The 23596-nt window shown below is 30.9% G+C and overlaps 3 protein-coding genes and 1 non-coding gene across 4 annotated transcripts; 3 read left to right on the forward strand and 1 right to left on the reverse strand.

Moving 5' to 3' along the window:
- The first annotated feature begins 968 nt into the window (after nt 1-968).
- LOC128391515 (activin receptor type-1-like) lies at nt 969-3377 on the forward strand. Its single transcript, XM_053351418.1, has 2 exons — nt 969-2359; nt 2457-3377. Exons 1-2 carry the CDS (start codon nt 1082-1084, stop codon nt 2574-2576), a joined length of 1398 nt encoding a protein of 465 aa, XP_053207393.1. The 5' UTR covers nt 969-1081; the 3' UTR covers nt 2577-3377.
- Nucleotides 3378-3998: 621 nt separating this feature from the next.
- On the forward strand, nt 3999-5975 carry LOC128391513 (uncharacterized). Its single transcript, XM_053351417.1, has 2 exons — nt 3999-5148; nt 5252-5975. The coding sequence occupies exons 1-2, from the start codon at nt 4109-4111 to the stop codon at nt 5781-5783; spliced, it is 1572 nt and encodes a 523-aa protein (XP_053207392.1). The 5' UTR covers nt 3999-4108; the 3' UTR covers nt 5784-5975.
- Nucleotides 5976-6701: 726 nt separating this feature from the next.
- LOC128391533 (peptidyl-prolyl cis-trans isomerase 6-like) lies at nt 6702-8236 on the reverse strand. Its single transcript, XM_053351438.1, has 4 exons — nt 8047-8236; nt 7608-7730; nt 7202-7495; nt 6702-7122 (listed from the first exon to the last, which is right to left on the reverse strand). The coding sequence occupies exons 1-4, from the start codon at nt 8146-8148 to the stop codon at nt 6988-6990; spliced, it is 654 nt and encodes a 217-aa protein (XP_053207413.1). The 5' UTR covers nt 8149-8236; the 3' UTR covers nt 6702-6987.
- A 303-nt stretch (nt 8237-8539) lies between these two features.
- On the forward strand, nt 8540-8705 carry LOC128391639 (U1 spliceosomal RNA). The gene has a single exon (XR_008325855.1). It is a non-coding gene; the product is annotated as a U1 spliceosomal RNA (small nuclear RNA).
- The last annotated feature ends 14891 nt before the right edge of the window (nt 8706-23596 follow it).

Below are 23596 nucleotides of genomic sequence, written 5' to 3' on the forward strand. Positions count from 1 at the left end.
ATCGTGTTTTTCTATTGATCAGTGATAATTTGGTTTAAATAATCATCAAAAATCAAATTCCAATCAAAATGTTGAAACGAGGATTAATTGTTATGCTTTTTATTGTTTACAGTTTGATGGTAACTGTTGAGTCCTTTGGAACTCGTAAGTTCCTCAAAGGGATAATTCTTGGTGTTTTATTGGCTCGATCTCAGCACGAACATTTCCCCCAATATTATCCACAACAATATTAGTAAGTAGATAACATTAATTGTTTATCATTCCCTTTAATAAACGTAAATTGTGATAGCTGATCACCTGATTGTTACATCTTATTATTATTAGTCCACAGCAAAGACATTATTAATTTTGGATAAGCAGAATGACTCAAGTAACTGTCCTGATTAATTAACACCCGATTACCCGATATACTGATGTGGGCTTTCACTTAAATCACGAGCTGGCTCGATAACAATTAACACCAATGGAGATAATCAAAGCAACAATTTAATTTTTGTCTTTTTTCATCTTTCCTTTTCTTTTCCTCTCTTACCTTTACTAATTAAGAATATTAATTAACAGAAACGTTACTTAGAGTAAAAACAAAATCTTTTTCCTCAAATTTAACCAACTCTAATTTTTGTTAATCAGCCAAAACTAATCAAATCTTTTGATTATTATTAACTTATAATTTGTATAATTAACTAATTGCATCTTTTTTATTAAAAACTTTTATTTCAAATCATTTGAAAGTCTCAACAAACTGATCTTAACTGAACCATAAACAAACCCAATCGATAAGCTAAATAATCGATTAATTAAGTCAGAACAATTAAATAATAATAATAATCCAAAAAAAGAAATGAAAAAGTTTCAAAAACTAAACGTTATTCTCACAGAGATTGAAGTGAGAATAGCAAAAGAACAGCTATTTACACGTAAACTCGTCAGAAGAAATTGTAGTTCGCTCCATCTACCGATCCATTCGTTTACTAACTTTGAATCTTCTGACTTTTGTTTTCTTCTGGTTTAGTTTTGTTTGCAAAGTTAAATAAATTGTTTGTCGCGTTTTTGTGTGTTAATTTGTTTCGAAACTAAGAATATGCAACTATTACAATGTTTAGCTTGTGAAGAGTCCAATTGTCTAAAACCGAATACCAAATGTGTCAATGCCATCGCTTGTTGGGAATTTGTGATGAGTTATTCCAATGGAACGACCAGCACAAAGAAAGGTTGTTTCAAGAATGAAATTCATGCCAAACTTCAATGTAATCACAATCGAACCTCTGATGATTCCTGGTTTGTGACAAGGTGTTGCTATTCGGATTTTTGTAACGACAAGATACAAACACCTCTCACGTTCGAGGAGGATACGTTTAAATTGGATACTCGCGAGATATTTTTAATCGGTGCTTTCGTCTCTCTCGTCTTGGCATCAGTCTTAATCATACTTTCTTTTTACCTTCTCAGGCGATTTAAGAAAACCAAAAGTAACTCAATTGATTCGGAAATTTGTAAAAAAGAGTACAAAGAAGATTTCCAAAACTATGATGTCTCTGAAACCTCTGGATCGGGTCTTGGAATGCCGCTTTTAACTTCGAGAACATTGTCCCGAGAAATTAATCTTATTGGAAGATTTTACAAAGGAAAATCAACCGAAGTTTGGCAAGGAAATTGGAAAGGATTTGCTGTGGCAGTTAAAGTTTTCTACACTCGAGATGAACATTTATTCAAAAGAGAACTTGAAATATATCGTTCACTTAACAAACATTCAAATATTCTTGAAATTTTCACCTCTGACTGTACATCAATCGATTCGTGTACACAACAATGGTTGGTGACAACATACTATGAACTAGGGTCACTTTATGATTATCTAAATCGTTGTACCATCGGACAGAATCAATGTATATCCATTCTACTTGGTCTCATCAATGGTCTAGATTATCTTCACTCTGAAGATATTCCCCCACAAATTGCACATCGTGATCTTAAATCTAAAAACATTCTTGTCAAAGATGATTACAATGTGTGTATTGCCGATTTTGGTTTAGCTGTTACTTATTTTCCCGATACAAAGAAAATAATCAATGGAGAAAAGTATAAAGTCGGAACCATACGATACATGGCACCAGAAATTTTGTCCGATACATTTGATGGAAGTAAATTTGAGAGTCATAAAAAAGCAGATATTTATTCACTGTCTCTGGTGGTATGGGAAGTCCTTCGCCGGTGTATCAGTCGAGATGGTAAAGTTGATGATTACAGTTTACCTTTCGGAGGAATCGTTCCAAGTGATCCAACCTTTGAAGATATGGCCAAAGTTGTTTGTCTAGATGAGCAAAGACCAATGATTAATGATCGAATGTCAAGTGATCCCGTAAGTTAAACAAAAAGAATCTAATGATTTTCTAATCTAATCTCGTTTGTTTACTCTCTCTCTCTCCCTCTCTTTTATTACCTTTATTCTTACCCAGGTTATAGCAAGAATCTCCAAAATTATGGAAGAGTGTTGGAACACTATACCCACAAAGAGACTCACCTCATTAAGGGTGAAAAAATCACTAATCAAGGTGAATACAGATTTTTGGAAATGAAAAGTCTCGGCCACCAGGAAAATTGTCATCTTTTATTACCCTCACATCTATTCACAATTTGATAATCATAAACTTTTCAAGTGGATTCTCAGTAGTGTTAACAATTGCACCAGTTAGATTATTGCAAAGAGCAATCAACACTTGAAAATAGTGAAACTACAATTACATAATAACAAAGGCCCTACAACAAACCAAAGGAAGAAAAAAAGTTTAATCTTTTGTTAATTATTTCAGTAGTTACGCCTAATTTTTTTTCTCAATCTACTAATTGTCCAAAGCAGTTGAAAAGTTTTCATTCAGCTCAACTTGCAACATTTTTTAATCATCATTTATCGTCGCCATAAACTCATCAATTGCCAATTCACCAACATTGTGCCTTTCATCTTAAAATCAACAATAACCAGCAATTAGCCATTTAATTTTTTATTATTCCCATTTATTATTAATGTAATTATTGTGATTGAACCACGTAATTAGTCCTACACTAATGTATATTTATAAGCGAACATCATTTTGTCATTCAAATTGATATTAGGATAAATTGTATCAATTTAACAAAAATGACAAAAGCTCAAAACGATCAGACAATTTGTCAACCTCAGTGCCTTTCATTGTATCTGAACAATCAAAACCAATTATCACCACCTTAATTAGTCAATTACAGTAATGTACTCGGTTTAGTTGTACAACCAAATCTATTAACCACAAAAACAATTTGTTGTGCCATCTTTATGATTTAAGATTAATCCTTTTGACGGATTAAAGCTTAAAAATTAAATTATAACAATTATAACGTTTTTATTATCTGAGTCATGTTTTTCTTGAATTATGTGAGTAAAAGGTAAAATCAATCAGGAATTTCCAATTCATCAATGTGACAATCAGAGTAAATAATCATAATTATTTTGCCGAATTGAAAATCAATTTTGTAAATTTATTTGGTTAGAGAATTTATTTTGATTGTGACCAGAATTCCAGTTGGATTTCTAAATCACTTTCTAAGGAAATTACAAATTAGAATTACCACTGATTGTTTGGCTTCTGTATTGATCCTTAAATTGTCTTCGTAAATTCATTGGTCATCTGGTGCAAAACTATTCCCGCTAAGAAAGTGCGATAATTGTGAACATTAATCGAAATTCAATTTGTTATTTTTCAACATTGGAACGATTCAAACTGTCGTTGTTATTTATGACAATTTAATAAAATATGGAATGTCGATGATTAAGATGTTTGCTGATTATTTTCGTTTTCGATTGCGCTGCAAGTTGATTGAATGAATTTCAACTGGATTAAAGGCCTCGACGCACAAATGAAGCGCTTTTCGATTTTCGAGGTTCCTAATTAACTCTTTTCGCTACCTGATGTCTCTGCTTTTCACTTGTTCGTCACTTTTTTTGTTTGTAAACAAAAAAAACATATGATTGCGAGAGTGTATAGGAAGTGGTGGTTATTGGTGTCAAGTGAATTCGAGAGAAAAAAGATTTTTTTTAGAAATGATTGCGTTCTAATTTCCAATGTTAACCTAAATTATGTCAGAGTATAATCTATTGTATCTTTTCAACGATATGGACGGTGAAGAACTTGTTAAGATTGTGAATCGATCTGATTCTTACAATGTGTCTAAAAAAATTCTGTGTTCCGAGATTCCTTATTTCGAGAAAATGTTCTGCTGTGACCTAATTGAAGCTAAATCAGCTAAGGTCACTGTGGATCACGACGAGGATGCTTTTCATAATGTTCTGGACTACGTCATGAATGACCATCTCATGTTGAACATGGAACTCGTGATCCCAACTCTACATGTTGCTGATTATCTGATGATGGACAATCTACAAGTTCTTTGTAGCCGATATTTTCTTGATAATTTTAATATCTGTAAACTACCAACTGTCCTTAAATCTTTATCTTCTGTGACTGATGCCCCATATCAATTTGGACTGATTAACAAACAGATAATCAATCATTTCATTAATCGACATTTCGACCAAATCTCATATACTCAAGCCTTTCTCAACTTTTCAGCTGAAACCATTGAATACATTTGTAAACTGGATTTGATAATTGACTCGGAATGTCAAGTGTTTGATGCGATAACCCGATGGATCCAAGTGAATGAAGATGAACGAAAAATTTACAAAGACCAGTTGATGAAATGTATCCGTTGGAATCATTGTAATGAACAAGACATGGAAAAGATCAGGAGCAATCATGGTAACATTGGCGAAGTTGAAAAGTCAAGTAACTCAAATGATGGAATAAAAAATCGAGTCATAGTCAAGTTTCTCGTTGCAATATATAAATTAAGTGAAACTGTAATTCAACTTCGAGCTTATAAGAATTCAAATCGTTGGATCAATTGTGGTGAATTCACTTTGAAAAATGATCTCTGTTGCAATCTAATAACCAATGACAGTATCACCGATATCGTTTACGGTTTTGGGACCAAAGGTATTCGTTTAGATTGGAAGGAGAAAAAGTTTAAATATCTCAACATGTTCGGTGATGAAAACTCGTACTATGGACAAATGTTCAAGTACATTATGGATGATCCATCTTCCCTTGGCAGTGGGTAAGTATTCGTATCGTATCCCAAAAACAATTGAAAATGTTTCTTAAATCTAATCTTGTTGTTATTGATCTTATCGATTCGAAATGAAATGTTAATTTGAAAGAAAATGGATAACCCTTGAACCCGATACAACTCAATCACTATCATCGGAGGAATTGAACGCCGTTGAAATGATACTTTACCACAAGGGTAAATTCAACGCAATTGGTAAACACATAATCTACAACACCTCGAAATATGGTAAACGCGTATCTCAAACATTTCTAGTCTATCAATCACCCGTTATGGACCAAAGCCTATTCTCAACTGACCCCGAGACTCGATCGGCACACGCTTGTATTATCAACAATTCAATTTACAAATTGGATGAGTCACTTGACTTTCAAGAGTGCGATGTGTCTAACCCAAAGATGCGAACATTAAAATTTATCGATGAGAAATTATCCTTCGAAAACTTGGAATTATTGAATCACAATGATGATCTAATTCTTTGTGATAAAGACACCAAAAAAGCTTATAAATACAATTCATCTAAAAATGATTGGCAATTCTTATTTGAAATAAGAACAGAAAAAAAATTGATCACAATGGTATCAATTCATCTACTTAATTCTTATCCTCAAACAATTATATAATCTCAATCTAATCTTATTATACAAAAAAATATATTATCTTATTGTTCACATTGTAACTTCATTTACATAATATTGTATTGGAAAGATTAGAAATCGTTAATCAATTTCTAAGATTTCTATCAGAGTAATTTCTTTGTATCAAATTATAAATATAATCAAATGAAATATTAATAAAATTATAATCTATCATCATGAATCTCTGTCCAATTCTTGGGGTCACAAATCGCTGATCAACTGAATGGGGAGATTATTTGAAATCTAAACTACGGGCTTCAAGATGTATCAAATGAATTCATTTCTTTTCTGGTAATTTAGATCTAAATAGCAATTAGAATTGACTAATTAATTATTTGAAATAATATAACAACATCTCATTCTCTTTACAACAGTTTACCAATACTTTGAATTAGTAATAATCGAATAACAAAAAAAGGGAAAAATAATTAGACAAGTTTATTAATTAGTTAATCATCTTTTATAACTTGATCCTTTTCAATTGAATGGGTTAATAATGATCATTGGAATTAATTAAATTTTAATTTTTCTCCACTAACTAGATATTACTGTTGGTTCATCTGGATTAGGCCTCGGTGTAGCTGAAGATCTCTCCTATCACAATGCATCGGCATTGATGAAGAAAAAGAAAGGACGAAAGCCTAAAGGTTCACCTGAAAGCCTCACTGGTCCCGGTCAAACTCCAGGAGTGGCCGGTGTATGTCCGAGCTCAACAAAGAGAAAGTCTCGTGAAGGTTCAACTACTTTTCTTTGGGAATTTTTACTAAAATTATTACAGGACAAAGAGTATTGTCCAAGATTCATCAAATGGACCAACAGAGAGAAAGGTGAGTATAAGTTACATGCTATTAATCAAAAAGGGCACGAAAATAATTTACAATCAATGTTGAGAACAAGTGCAAATTGGTTTGGTTAGAGCGTTTATTTTGATCATGATTGTGACCCGAATTTCAGTTGGATTTCTGAATCACTTTCTAAGGAAAACTGATTGTTTGGCTTTTGTGTTAAAAATTGATTAATGTCTATTATTTTACCCAAATTACGATCAAAAAATCATAGGATGCATTATTTTTCTCGGTTGATTGGCTAATTGTAGTAGATTTACCGGAATGAAAGAAGTTGATAGAAACTTGAACAGAAATGAAAGTATGAACGAAACAATTCCTGTGATCAGTTGATTGTGAGTATTTTACTCGGTGGCATCATCCTTTGTGACGGAAAAAGGTTCCTCAACGGGAAGGACACCACTGTCAGAGATCACAACAGATTCAACTGGCTTATCTCCACTACTTGTTTTGGTCGATTCGATTTTACGAACAACATCCTGAGAGAAAAATTGAAAATGATTCAATTAAACGATAAGTTGACAATGTTGTTAATCATTTGCTTCAACTATTTCTTACCATTCCTTTGATGACCTTGCCAAAAACAACGTGACGATCATCAAGCCATGAAGTTTTCTTGGTTGTGATGAAAAACTGAGAACCATTGGTATCTTTACCAGAATTGGCCATCGAAAGCCAACCAGCACCGTAGTGCTTGAGTTTGAAGTTTTCATCATCAAATCGTCGGCCATAGATTGACTCTCCACCGGTTCCATCACCATTGGTGAAATCTCCTCCTTGGATCATGAAGTCTTGGATAACTCGGTGGAAAGTACTTCCCTTGTATCCAACTAATTTTCCATCAGAGCTTGGCTAATGAGAGACAAAGAGATTAGTTATCAAGATTAGTGAAAACAAAGATCACAATTTTATTCCTCATCAATTGATTAGATTAATGAGACAATTTGAAGTTTTGTCAACATACTTGATCTTTGTGCCTTGTAGCCAATCCAATGAAATTTTTTGCAGTTTTAGGAACAGTTTTACCAAAAAGTCCGATTTCAATTCTTCCAATGGGTTCATTGCCGATTTGAATATCAAAATATACCTGAGGAAAAGAGACAGAGATATTGATTAAGATTACAATTAGTTACAATTAGCTATGAATAAGTTTGAAATAAGCAAATGAATCACAAGCAGAAGAGGTTCTGTCATAGGATCTCAACAACACAAGGAATAGTGTTTTAAGCTGAGAACAAACATTTACAATGAAAATTTAATTATTTCCATTTTATCGGAAACCCCAATGAAACTTGCAGATGGAAAGATGATTTCTCATTGGAAATTGGCGAATGACAAATTGAATTAATTAAGTGAATTTAATGAGAAATTTATATTAATTAGAAAAAGAGGAATAGACTTACAATATCAGTCACTTTTGGACCTTTAGCTTTGGTTCCATCTTGACTGGAATGAGCAACAGTAATTGCAAAAGTGAGTAAACAAAAAAACAGTAAATTGTTCATTTTCTAAGAAAATAATTAAAAATTAACAATTTAAATGAAATTAAATAACCAAAGGTTTAGAAAATTAACACGTAATGATAAAAGTCTTTCAACAAAAACTAAACAATCATAACAAAGAAAAAATTCTGACATCTATTGAGAAAATAGAAAACAACAGCCAAAAGAAAAGAAACTCAATCAGAATTAGATAATTGATTTTAATTCCAATAAATTAGATGATTTTTAATTAAATAAACACGAATTACTATTTTAAAAATTGATTCCAATCAAATGAGAAAATAATAAATGAACATTCAATTAAATTGATTCTTATATTTAAAGAATTAAAAAGGAGACTGTATTTTTCAAGTTCCATTGTTGGAATATAAGATTTGGACTCTCCCTAACAGGCATACTTACCTGGCTCCGAGAACCCTGTGATCAAAAAGGCAGGGACTCCGGGTCGAGGCCCTCTCATTGCACTCCGAGAGTGGCTGAAGCCCGCCACTAACTCAAAACGAGTTAGATGGGGAGTGATATTTTTGGTAGCGGGGTGATTGCGTTCGCGCAGCACCCCTTTATCTATTATAAAACAAGAGCAGAAAAGCACCTCTGATCCATTGGACGTAAAATCGACCCTTTGAAATCGATTTTGACCAATTTTCGGGTTTTCAGTTAATCTTCCTCAAACCATTTTCCATGTTTGAAAGCCCAAAGTCTAAAGAATCTCAATTCAAATCTAGTTGACAAATTGAAGCCAAATTTCAGTTGAATAGTAAACTCAAAATCTATTGTTCATTTAAGACAATTAAAAGTTAACAGAAACTAAATTAAAACAAATTATCGTGTTTCTATGAAAGAAACAAATGGTAGTGAAAATAATCAACTTGAATTAATTGTTTACCTTGATTAATAGAAAAAAACAATTGGTTCGCAATTTAGCATAATTGAAACACAATCGGATTACACACGAGAAGAGAAACTTTTAATTACTTTGAAATCTTTTTATTACTACAAACAATCAACAACAAAGGTAAACAACAATTTAAGCTATGGAAACGCAGGCGTTTCCATTGTTATCACTATTATATTACACACTATTAAATCATGATTAACCCTGGTAACTTTGTCTGATCATTGTGAAAGTTGGTAACAATATTATTGAACAGAAAAAAAAGTCTAAATCTAAATTGTTGATTAACAAGAAAAACGCGAAAAAAACTGACAAGAGAGGTAATTATTTGATTCTCAATTGAATATAAGATCATCAACAATTATCATACTGTGACTAACATGAGCTTAATTTGTTTTAATGACAATTATCTTTGCCTGATTATCCTGATGATTGGCCAAGGCCGATTCAAAGAATCATAAACGATTCTCATCAGTGCGATATCATCATCACAATCAACATGATCAACAACAACATGATCATAATCATTATTCATAATTTCAAGTCTTTTCACTTGATTATTTTTCCCATTAAATCATTTTTTATATCAAATTGTTTAACCTGGAAACAAGAATCGAAACTGACAAACGTGTTGTTATTTCATTAGTTTGTTGATTTTTGTTTCTTGATAAACACGATGATGATGATGATGATGATTGAGATGGAAAAAGGTAAGGTGGTGATGAGGATGACGACGGTTTGTTGTTGTTTTTCAAGGAAAACTGGAAGAGAGGGGATAAGAAAAGAAAGAGGCGAAACAATATCATCATTATCATCAAGAAGATGCCAAAAGAAACAACAATATTTTTGGAAACTGATGAGGCCCAATAAAGGCAAAGAGGATGGAATTGGATGATGATACAAACTCTCACGATCAACTCTGAATAAGGGATTAAGAGTGGGATTAACGATTAAATGATTAAAAACAAGTTGAATCAGCAAAAAAACTTTTTGTTTCTTTATATGATGAAGGCATAAATTGTAATGATTATAATGGATAATATTGAAACAGTTATAATCAAATTATGTAATAAGTTTAGGATAATATAAAAAAAAACAATTGATTGTGAATTAAGTATAATAATCGTGGATTAGATGAAAGGTTTTGTTTGGCCTGGGTGAGATTAGGTGATTGGCATGGTGATGGTGGGATTCGAGGAGAGTGAATTTCATGATGATGGGTCGGGGGTGAGGATCCTTGTGGTTAATATGATTGATTAACTGATGGTTAACGGTAATTAAACAACGTTAACTGATCTCGCGTTGAAAAACTTGAGTAAAGCCGCCATGATACAGACGAGAATCGTTAATGCGACAACTAGACTGTTGTTAACAGCTACTCCAGCATCTGCGCCCCAGGCGAAGGCGAGGTCAAGGATCAGTGCGACACCAGCGATGACCAGGTAAAGGAATTCCTCTTTCCAAGCACCAAACAGAGCAAATAGTAAGACAACATAGGTACAAACGAAGTAGATAATTTTTTCTGTTTGGAAACTTTTACCATGTTGGACAAGGTCAACGGTGATCTTGACCAATATGATGATGGTGATGATCATGATGGCATATTTGATGATGGTTGCGATGATATCCTTTGGGTTTGCCATTTTTATTTAGATTCACTTGTTGATATTGTTAATACAAAGAAGAGAAAATAACTGTTAATTGGTTAGAGATGAAGAATTGAAGTGATCACCACTTTAATTATGATACTGAATCAAATTTAGATCCTGGATGACAATTTGAAACTGATTATGGTTCGTCAATGTTTGTGGCTATTTAAGCTCAACCCAAACTGGAAATTGGCTACACTTTTGTGTGAGTGTGTTACTGTAAAGGGAGAGAGATTATGATGATGATGATGATGATGAGGGAGAGCAAGTAAAGAGAAAAAATGAAGGAGGAAAGAGAGAGTCAGTTAATGAGATAAATGGCGTGAGATGGAAGAGAGAGAAAGAGAGAGAAAGAGAGAAGATTGAAAAGAGGAAAAAAGGGAGCGGCTGATGAAGATTCAAAGAGAAATGAGTAAACTGTTATGAGCATTCGGGATGAAGAGGCTTCTCTCTGGTTGGAATATCAGATACAATTAAAGATAAAAGAAAGAGAGAAAGAGAAAGAAGATAAAATTCATATGATGATGAGTAATTTTCGACAATCTGAATTACTCTTGATGACTTTTCTCTCTTTTTTCCAATGGTAATTTTCTGATGATCGAATACATTTTTCCAATGAACTGAACCGATTGAGATAAAATTGAAATTTCATAAGATGAACTTTGATTCCAATTCAACTATTTTTGAATAAATTACATTCATGTTTCCTGATTGATTGAAGTTTACGATTAGTTGACAATTTATTTTTAAAAGAAATTAGATTAGACTTGTTTTAATTTAGTTTGTAATTCTGGTAAAAAGTCAATTTAAAGTGTCAACAAGTTTTTTTTTCTCAAACTAAACGAATGCAAATTTTAGGTTAGCTGATTAGTTAATCATTTACAATTAGTTTATTTAGAGATAAAAATAAACGACAATTTAAATTTTAGCAATTAAATTACTGGTGTTTCTGGTTGCTGATATTGAATTAATTAATCATCATGATCAACATCCGAATGGCTTAGTTTTATTTTTCTTATATTATATTTTTGGTTAATTATTATTGAATGTAAACATTTAAAATCTAAGTCAAGGTTATCACAATTAAATCTAATTACTCAATGATAGTTAATTGTTGAAGAGGAAAAAGTTATTTATTTTATTATTTGTTATTGAATAATTGTTTTCATTTAGTATTAATCTGATTCTTGGTAACAATTTGTATTGTTTCATTAGCAATCAACAATCAAGAAAAAGTGATTTGATTTGACTCAAAGTTTTCCAGTAAACTGATTAACTCATTTCTAATTGTTTACAATTAATTAATCACATTACCCTATTTTTGCTATTAATGCTGATTGAATAGTAGTCAGTGCAAGTTAATTAATTGATCAATTGTCGTTGTTGATAATCCACATCTAATCAAATAATCTAATGAATTGAAATTTTATCCTTATCAACAATTGAATTAATATTCAAATTTACCTTTAATTGCTGAATCATAATTATTAATAACAATGAACTTTTGAGCTTTCATGTAAAAAATCAGTGAAACTTAATTGTCCCTAAGAAAATTCAATCTCATAGACTCGATTAATTTTCACACTCATTACAATTAATTATCTGGCAATTAGACAATCGAGCAAAAAATCATATTAATTAACCTGAAAAAGGTAAAGCTGATTTCATTAATACATTTTAATCAACTGATTGTCGTCAATTGCAATACACTTATGAAAGTTAATTGTAATGAGTGATTAACATGATTTATCAATGTTGTTATTTTTATTGATTAACTGGATGATGATTTATTAGCAGAAATGTTAAGATTAAGATTTGATATTTTATCAAATTAAATCTCTAGTTGATTGTTGAAAGTGTTACATTGATTGTAAGTAATACAAATGTATGAATTTACCAGTAATGATGTTTATAATTAGTTGATTGTGAAAGTTTTGTCTTCCTCTCATTTGATTAACAAGGTTAATGATTTATTATTGATTATTTTCTTGATCTCAATGAATTTACATGAACTTAATTGAAAAAACAAATTGTTTATCAAACATTGGGAACATGATTTAATTTCATAAATTAACTTTGACTGTTTACAATTAACATTTCATTTATTTCATTTTACTCATTTCTTTTTAATTGTTGATTATCTAATTCAATGATTAATCAATTGATGTATCATGTTGAAATTAAACTCAATAGAGCTGAATGGAATTTTAATTAATTATGATCAATAGATTTAAAATTATCTTCTTAATCATAAACAAGATCAAGATTAACCATTTCAAAGTAAAAGTCAATTGAAAATCAACAATTTAACATCTAAACGAATCATTTTCAAAATGATTCGTTTTAATTTACCCATCAAGTGATTAGATTAGGATTTAGATTTCAATCATGATAATGAACAAAATACTTATTAATCTTTAATCATTCTATTGATAATCTTAATCATTTATCGAGACATTTGTTTACTATTAAAACGATCTTCTGATGATTTCATCCAATTATCACGACTTTTGATCAGTTAATCAGAATTATTAATAGAATTATGATCTTAAAACAGTTTAGTTCCTTTCAAGAACAATAGATGTCATTCCTTTTCGCGTTAATTGTTCAACGATTACAATTCAAATTGAAGAGTTTAAAAGAGAAACTCAAAAGATCAGTTTAAAAGTAATTGTAGATTTTAATTGTAACAGTTGATTATTGTTGATAGTTTATGAAAAAAGCGCGAACTAGACTTTGTCAACTGTTGATGACAATTCCATAGTTAGTTCAGCTCTCCATTTAATTCTGACTATTTAATTAGTACTTTGGTTGCAAACATTAATCTAATCAACTCATTTCCAGATAATTGTTTTTAACTTTTCTAATATTTTTGACAATTTGACCCTTAAATGACTTTTCCATTAGCTAATTTTTTAAACCAATGTGATTAATCTGAGTTATGGTGATTTAGATAAGATTATCTTCTAGTAGCAATAACAATCATTGTTCCATTTATCTAATGGTCAGTTTGAACCAAATGGGTTTGAGTTTTGTTTCATCAAATAATCAAGTATTATTTTGGTAACGATAAATCATATTTTCCTTGGAAATAGCTTTGTAAATTCTGAGGGTTTCAACGAATTGCAAATCAGAAAATAAACCAGTTTCTTATTTTCAACGGGATTCTGAATTCAGTTGATCATTTGATCAATCACACAATCATCATGGTAAATATAAAATGCCATTTCTATCGTTACAATCAGATGTTGTTCAGGAATAGCCCAAAAAAAATCAAAAAAAAAAGTTAATATCCCAGAACTTTAGAGTTTCAAAGATTGGATCGAGTAACAATATTGATAATATCACTGAGAGGAAAATATTCAATATTGAAACGTAAAGTTCTGAGATGAATGCAACTTACACCCTCGATTAAACATGATGGAGAGTGTAATTCGGTACTTGAATATTCATGGGATATTAGTGATTATTTAAAAGTAGCTCGATAAAATCAGGATAATCGAAAATTAAAATTGTACACAAATTAAGATAATAACATTCATTGATTAGCAAAGAGCATCTGATTGGAAAGTATCATCATGGTGATTACTATGATGATCGGGTATCATTATCTAGTAATAAAACAAGTTATAACTTTGTTATGGATTGGAAAACAAGCCTGATGATAATAATGAGCTTGAAATGTTGTTCAGTTTAATAGAACCCAAAAAGACCTTAAATTGACCAATAAAGGCAAGAATTAATAGTATCATTATAAGCTAGCGGAAAAAAAGTCTCCCTCTTTTTGGATCAATCGTTTTTTTTGCCTCATCATTATCATCAGATTCGAAATCAGAAGCATCATCATCATCATCATCATCCCACTCTCACTCTCACTGCCATCTAACAAGATCTTCACCCAAGATGCTCACCATGTTTATTGATTTCATCGATTAACAATTTTCAATTGAACAATCTCCAGATTTCCAGAGCTTCTCATCTCACCATCATTTCAATTTTTTCTTCTCAGAGTTTTTTTTGTTTCAATCTTCTAGTTCCACAGATATACCCATAGATGTACATTAATGGAATAATCTATGGAAGGTATTATATATCCTCTTCCTTTTTGATTATTCATGATAAAAAACTTCCTAGATTTTGGGCTCTATTTTTCCTTTTATTTCAACTTGTTCCATGATATAAATGAATTTCATGAGCATCTTCCGAACCTTGATAATGTCCATTTGTTTCTGTGTGAACATTTGTACAAACTGAATCATTGATTGATGCAAATATCATTATCGGATGAAAATACAACTCAATAGTTGATGAATATCTGTCTTACATCTAATGAAATGTTATCTTTCACTTTCTCAACTTATTCATCCAATCATGTTAGTACATTTCTAGGAAACTGGACACAATCAAGAAGTATTATCTCTTACCATGATTACATTTGTTCGAAGTTTTTTTCCCCTCGAAAACACCAAGAAAACAAGTTCTAAGCTTAAAAAAAGTTCTAAACGTGGTTTGAATCGATGAATAGTGAGAAACCAAATTGAATATAAACTGTAAAAAGAGCTAACAAGTTGACATGATTGAGTAAAATACTTAACCTGTTTCACTGTTTTATTTATTTTACTGTTTTTATGTATTAATTTACAGTTAGATCACAAACAAAAAGGTTCATCCCATTCAATTGAGAGCAAAAGAAAAAGTTTCAAGTCAAATTTGCAATTGATGAAAAAAAAGTAAACACTGTTCATTGATATATCATCATGATCACCATACTGAATAAATGAAATCTAAATACAGAGAAAAAAAAATTAAATATTTACCTGAGTGACTTAAACTGTTGAATTTTTCATCTTTACTATTCAAAGACAAATAGTTTGCAATTAAATTTGCACAATTTAATCAAAACTGCAAATCAATAAAAACTTTTCAAGAAACAATTTTCTTTCCAATTTCTCCAGGATTCTCACTGTGTTATTAACCATTGATTGATAATAAAGTGAAAGATTCAGTAGTTGCAACCAGATCAATTTAATCAACCACCACACCTACCACACTCTCCCCTGCGTTTACCAATGCAAGAGCCACTTACTTTAAATCCCAGAGGTTTTTTTGCAAAGAAACAATTACTTTGGTAGATTCTAATAGTATAATGTTTGGGTGAAAATATAAGCCTAATACTTGTGGATTTAAGCAATTGCAATTATCTAATTACACGCAGATATGCATATCCAATTGTACTAATCAAGTTGATTGAGATGATGACATTTAGATGAATCTTTTCAGTATACATCTTAGTGAGAACATGACATTTGATTGTTTCCTTCCAATTCCAAGTTACTTTTCCAAAGAAATAACAAATTTTGGACAATCAATTACATTCAATTATCACAATTAATAAGATCATTTCCAAAATAAAAATCGTTTAGACTTGGCATCAGTCATCCTTATACTTTTACAAAGAGGTTTCTATCATTATGAACGTGTTGAAATTTTTTATGAACAAGAGGAAGAAGAAAAAAAATTCTGTCTCACTGAGTTTCATCATTTTCATGGTCAATCGATTTCATTTTGTCCACTAAAAAGGTTTTCAAGATAAGTGTTGTCAGCGAGTTTTTTTCCTTCAGCCTTAACCTTATTCCATAGAGTGAGTAAAATAAGAAACAAAATGAGAGAGAGAGAGAGAGAGTCTAATCCATAGTCCAAATGGATTAGACATTTGTTATCAGGGGGAGCGATTAATGTTTCTCAACCCTGGGAGTTATTGTTATCATTTTTGGTGGATGAATGGTTCAGCTTAGTGGATAAACGTTTCTCATCGCATCTCTTAACTATTCACTTATATTTTGATTTATTCTAAATGTTTCACTTGAATTGTAACAAACAATCATAATCATCATCATGATGTAATATTGCAATAACCATAATCATAGGAAAGGTTATCAACAATCAAATGGTATCATTGCTACTTGTATTAAGTGGATATAACAGGAAACGGAAGTTTACTCTTCTTTCTCTTTAGCCTTTATAGCCTCATCTTTTTTCATCATCATCATCATGATAGAGCTTCTATCTTTTATTGTTAATAATCTCAATGAAACATATCAACTACTATTATTTTTATTATTATCTTTCCGAGGATACATTTTTTATCATGATGATCATCAAAATCGTCTATGGAATGCTATTTGTTGTCATTATTATGTTATCGTTATAAAACATGGTTCCAACAGAAACCTGATTCACAAACAATCATCTGAACTTTTTGTCAAATCTGAGTAAGATTATCTAACCTGATCATCATCAGTGATGATGAAAACACTGAATAACATGAACAATCTGAACTTGTCAACCAGCAACAAAGATGAAAATGTTGTGGAGTGAAGGAAGAAAAAAAGAAGATGAAAAAAGAGAGATTCTTACAATTCCATGAGAATCACCAGAGAAACAACTTTTTCCCTCGGAAAAATAAAGGATTTTCAATTGAAGATTATGAGTTATCATCAACACCATCAACAGAATCATCGGAATGAAAATTGTTAAAAAAATATCCATGATATCAAATGTAATATTCAAAGATCCTTTTGTTGAGCTATGATGAAGCCTCGGTTTTATTATATTTTATTGGGTATTGTTGTTATTTAGGCATGAAAAATAAACGATTGGGAGTAAGCGTTACATTGTCATTGTTGGAGTGAAAATAAATTTCCTATTATCATGTCAAATACATGATCATCATGAAAATGAGTCAGTGTAAGATGATGAGCAGGAAGAAGGGCAAAAAAAACCAAGTATCCAAACACATTATATCTGATACAGATGATGATGATGATGATGATTACTATGATAATGATAATATTAGTTATCAGAATTGGACTTAATCTGTGTTCACCTTATACTATTTTCATGTTGCTAATCTGCTGTCAACATTTTTTCTTGCCTCTTTCCTGATAGATGCTAATACTTTATGTAATTGTATACCAAAAGTGTCCCCCTTGAATATGATGCTATCACTATGACAAGTTGATATTATTGTGATTTTTTTTTTCTTCAGCCTGAAAGTTTATTCAATCTTTAGCATCCTCATCATGTTTTATTATCATCACGACAAAGTTATCAAAGTTTATATATGAAATCCTTTTCTCTTTGCCATCACCATGAATTCATTTGATTTTGATGATTGAGCTTTGATAAATATACATTTCATTTAATTACTTTCTGTTAATTAACTTGATTCCTTTATCATCAGATTCCAGATGATTACTTACAATAAGATGATGATACAATTACTTACGCCATTTAAAATTAATAAGATCCATTGACAAGGTGATTTCAAAGGTGATTAAGGTGAATGATGATGAGGATGATGAAGGTGATGAAAGAGATGATGATGGAAAGATGATAAAGAGGAAGGAAGAAAATTTTCCACCCATTTAATCCGACAATTTGAGCTGTTGACACTTTTTTTCAACAGTTGTAATATAAGCCAATTAATTGTTAAGATAATTATTATTAGTCATTTGATTCGGAATTAATCATCGATAATATTATTATAAGGGAAGGATTAAAGCTTATATAAACATCTTACATCAAACTGATCAATAATAACAATTGTAAGGAGAATCTGTATCTCAATTGGATAACAATTGATCTGATAATTGTTGATTAAATTAAGGAATTAGATTAACTACCTAAAGTCAATGAACTTTTAAAATAGACACAGAAGAAAGAAAGAGAAAAAAAGTTTTCATTTTATTTGAAATTCTGAGTTCATTGTAGATCCAAAATTTGTCACCATAAACTTGAAATGAGTTGAAATTAAGATTGATGAAAAATCGTGATAATTAATATAAGAGATTGAGTTAATTTACCTTTTTATGGATCTTCATTTACAGGGAAGATACTCAGGTTGACGATAATGATGATTATGTTGTTGATGATGATGATGGTGGTGGTGGTGGTGATGATGGCTACGATCTAATGGTTCAATACTTACATGGTGAATGTAAAGGTGAAGATGATAGATAAATGAATGAAAAAACCTCTGTAGTTGATTGGTGAAGACAAATGAAGATGTAGATTCTTCAAGCCTGAGATGAGTCTTCTGGGTATGTAAATGTTATATTAATAAGTTAGCGAGCTTGTCATCTTATCTGATTTTTGCTATTGAACTTTTTTTCTTACCATGTAACTGAGTTATGGTTGATATGATTCATGGTTAGAGAATTTTATTTTTGAAAGATTTTCATCATTTATGGTTGATATACAGGGGAAGAGGAAAAAAGTTCAATGGGTGAGAAATAAATCAAGGTAAAGTTTCAGTGACAATGATAATTCAACAATTCAAGTTTACTGAACATGAATAAATCTTCATTCCTTGATTTTATATTAGCATTTAGATTTCATTCAAAGTTGTGAGTTTTACAATCATTTTCATGATGATAATAAAGATAATGATAACTTTTCAATTTCTTCCGTTTCTTGTACCCACCATGAACACATTAGTATTATTTAATCTAATGGCTAATCAACAGTAAATGGTGATAGACAATGTTGTTTACATTGAGAATGAAAATGTTGAGTTTATCATTAAATTTAATGCATTTGACGCTCATGATGATTTCATGGGAGTAGAAGGAGGAGGAAGTGGGTAAAGTTAATGAGTGAAACTTTTTTCATCCACAGTTTTGTTCATTAATAATAGTAAAGTAAACGATGGTGATGATAATGATGATGATTGAATGTGAAATTGTGCTAATCGTGAACAAACAATTTGTATTATTATGAAGTTTCAAGTGTATTTACTTAACAAGGGATCGAATTCTTGAAATTCGAAATCGTTTTTTCTCTTCTTTTTCTTATCTCAGATGGATTGTCATGATCTTCAGGATTTCATGTTGATAACCAGAATCAAAAGCTATTAAACATTTTGAGTTACAATTGTTTGCTTGTATTTATATCATATTATGTTGATACTACAATGATAATACAATATTGGAGACAACATAACTGTCATCATTTGTTGTTACTATTTGCTGTTGATGATGATGGTGATAAAAAGTAACCATAATGGACTTTGATGACCATAGATAAGCTTCAAATTATTGTCATCATCATTGAGTTAAGGCATGAAGAGAGACAAACAGGGTGGAGGGACTACAGGGATAACATTCACAGGAGTGGACATTGAATAACAGTGAGCAGGCTAATAAGTTTGGAGGCTCTTCTAACCTTGCCGGATACTTACTCCTTGTTTTCTGACCAGAAGCTCAGATTACACACCCACAAGGGTAAAAGAAGGCAAAAAATTTCATTGGTCAGCTCATGGTGATGATTAACGCTCTACATGGATCAAGTCCAGTGTATAAAAAACTTATTGACAACAGAAACAAACATTGATATAATCGTAAAAAACATGAGCAGCCATGTTAAGTCATCTGATGATGTAGATGATATGGAGGTGATCATTAAGGTGGAAAAGAGAGACAAGGGTGGACCAAGCAAAGAGGTGGACTTTCTCTTAAGAAAACAAATTTTTTCATCTCTAACTTACATCATATCAGATCTAAATTGACCATCATTATATACGAAGACCAAAGATATCGATTATATTGTTAGATATGGTTTTCCTTTTGGATTCGAGATGAAAATAGTACAAAAATAATTTTTTCATCTTCATCATCAGGATCTTGTTCATTTATTTCATTGCCTCTGGAAGAAAAGTTTCATATTATTACAATCACTGAGTAAATAGTCGTAATTTTAAAAGATCTTACTTATAATCTTTGGGATCCCAAGTGTTGATAATTCACCCTGATGATCATGAGCCATTGTCAAAATGTGAACATTTTGTACAACATTTGATAACTTTTTTTTTCTTAAGTTATATTATCATTAATATCATCTAACATGTAATATAACAGATTATGTTTGAAGAGGAGGAGGGAAAAAGAAGATGAAGCACAAAAAAGTTCTGAACTCGAACTTGATTTGACTTTGAGACAAGAACTTTCTTATTTTTCTCCTCCCTGATGTTTCCCATTTATTGCTTGCTTAACCGTAGCTGGTTAAATCTGATTGAACAAATAATAATAATATCGCTGACCTGAGCCATAATTCATATTTCTGATATGAAATATCAACTGATTTTCTGGTTTCAAGATAAAGCAGAAAAATGATAATAGTCTCGAAAAAACTTTTTCAGAACTTTCTATGAACACTATCATGAAGAGAGAGAGAGAGAGAGAGAGAGTCAACACATGTTAACTCAACCTTGTTTTCCCTTTATCATCACAAAATTGATGAAAAATAATAATGATAATATCACCATGAAGTGAATCAGAAATTGTTATATCGCTTTACCCAACATCACAAGCACAACAAATAATATCAACAATCAGTAATATCATGATTGCTGAAAATTATTGTTCATCTATTGATCCAGGACGATTCATGGTAACTGAATCATTTCAAAGTATCATTTCTCTCCCAAGAATACAGAGGAAATGATAGTAAAAATGTTCTAATTTGAATATTAGACGGAAAATATCATATGTAAACTTAATACTCTCTTGGTGATAAAAGAAACCAAAATTATATTAACTCGAAATTTTTACAGATCAAAACTTTCATTCTGCTAATCCGATAATTGATAAATATGAAAATCACCAGAGAGTCAAAGTAAATCAAATCAGTAGGCAGAATAACACATCTAATCATTTTAGCAGAAAAAAAAATCTTTTTCTTCTCACAGAGATTTCAGGTGATTTATATCTTAAGAGGACTAAGGAAGACTGTGGGTGGATGAATGGAGAGGGTGGTGGGTAAAAGGATGAGTACAGGATGATAAAGATTATCCAATTGCTCTTCCAATTCCAATTTCTTTTTCTTTTCCAAAATTTCATCTCAATCTCTTTCTCTGATCTTGTTATATAACAGGAGAAGGAAAAAAAGTGTTGTTCTTGTTTGGTGTCTTGTTGTGTAGAGAAGTGAAAAAAAAGAGATCAACACAAGATGAAAGATGATGAAGAAGAAAAGAAGATGAAGATGAAGAAGAGAATAGATAGAAAGTTATTCTCATGTTGACATTGTTACATAACATTTTCTAATTCTATTCTTACCCCTCATCTTTTCCTTCATCATGAAGCTTTTTCAAAGATTCATTCTCGAAACTAAATCAATGGATCCTAAAGATGAAAAAGAAAAAGAGAAAATTCTTCAATCATACATTCTTCTTCTTCTTCCTCATCATCATATTTTCTCCACTGAAAACTATTCTCACAGTCTTCTACACTTTATTCACCTTTTCACCTCTTCCATCTTCCTCATCATCAGCCACTTCCCAGTTAAAGAGCAAGACCTCACCCTTTTCTCACCCTTTCCTCTCTCATTCTCTTTATAAATTAATTAACATTCATCTTAACAGACTTTCTTTCAATAGGATAATAAGTTCATGATATCAAGTAATTTGTTCAACACTTAACTTTGATACTAATACTCAGGTTAACATAAAAAGTTTCGCAAGTTTCAAGATTGAATAACTAATAATAATTTGTAACCTTGAGTTAGCAAGATTTTGCTTCCTGTTTCTGAATAACTTTTCCATCAACATGAAACTGATAATGAACAAACTTAATAAAATAATAAACAAAAGGAACCATAATGAACCCCCCAGAATAGACTGAATAAATTTAGTGACACTGAACTTTTTTTTGTCATTCTTCAGACATTATTAGACTTTTGCATATAATGTTTACGTTAATGATGATGATTTGTATCATCATGAACCTTTGTTCATTATCTTTCATTTTATCAAAATAAAGAAAGAAAAAAACTCAACTTAGCTTTAATATCAAGGTTAGATACATGGATAGTATTCATAGTTAATTACAATTCATAATTAGTCATCTTCATTAAAGTATTAATATTGAACTAATACAACATATCAAAGCGATATGATGATGAAAGATTCATGAACATTTCCACTCTCGACAAGAATGAATTATTATGGGAAATCGTTTACGTCGCCCATGAATCCGGAAAATCAATTCATCCTTTTTTGTCACAAAATTGATTATCTATTGTTGTTATAACCTTTATATTAATACTTTGGTTTAAATTGTTATTGTTTATCATGGTGTTTAAAATTTGATTGTTCAGATGAAAACTTTGATTCCTGAAACACTGAATGTTATTGAGTTTTTTTTTGTTCAAAATTCAATCGATAACTGAATCGAGAAATAATGAAACATTCAGAATGAATTTTTTTTTTCTGTAACTTCCTTTCCATGCTTTTTCATTTCTCTCAACTCAGGGAGCAATTTTTTCATCTTTATCTCTATCATCATCATCATCATCATCTCAGGATGAAATATATATTCTATGTACCCTTTGCCTTGATGATGATCATTATCATTATGAAAACTGTGTGTGTGTTGGCTTGTTGTTACTCTTGAATTGCTTTTCTGTAGATGAGCTGAAATGATATGAGAAGTTGGGAACAATTTCCTTGGAATCAAAATAATTGGATGAATTTTCTGATAGGCTTAAGATTGATGGTTACCCTGTTATCTTTTTGATTATCCTCCATCTTTGTCTTTTCCATCTTCCTTTTGTCCCAACTATACAACTCAAGTGGCAAATTTATGATTTCAAATGATTAAAGGGACTGGGAGTGAGAAGAAGATAAAAAAATTCTGGATAAACGGAGTTACAGTTAAGGACACAAGTTGATTTGTTGAAGTAACTGGAAGAAAAAAGTGTTTGATGAGAAATAAATCACAAGAAAATGATTCCAATCCAATATTGTTGGCAATTAGTTAAATGTACCATCTCAATCTAATCATATCGAAGAAATTTATTATCAATAATCAATTGCTACAAATTCCATCTCTTATTAATTAAACAAAATTGG

Source organism: Panonychus citri, unplaced genomic scaffold (assembly GCF_014898815.1).
Source record: "Panonychus citri isolate SS breed McGregor unplaced genomic scaffold, ASM1489881v1 Contig00134, whole genome shotgun sequence".
In the NCBI taxonomy this organism is placed as follows: domain Eukaryota; kingdom Metazoa; phylum Arthropoda; class Arachnida; order Trombidiformes; family Tetranychidae; genus Panonychus; species Panonychus citri.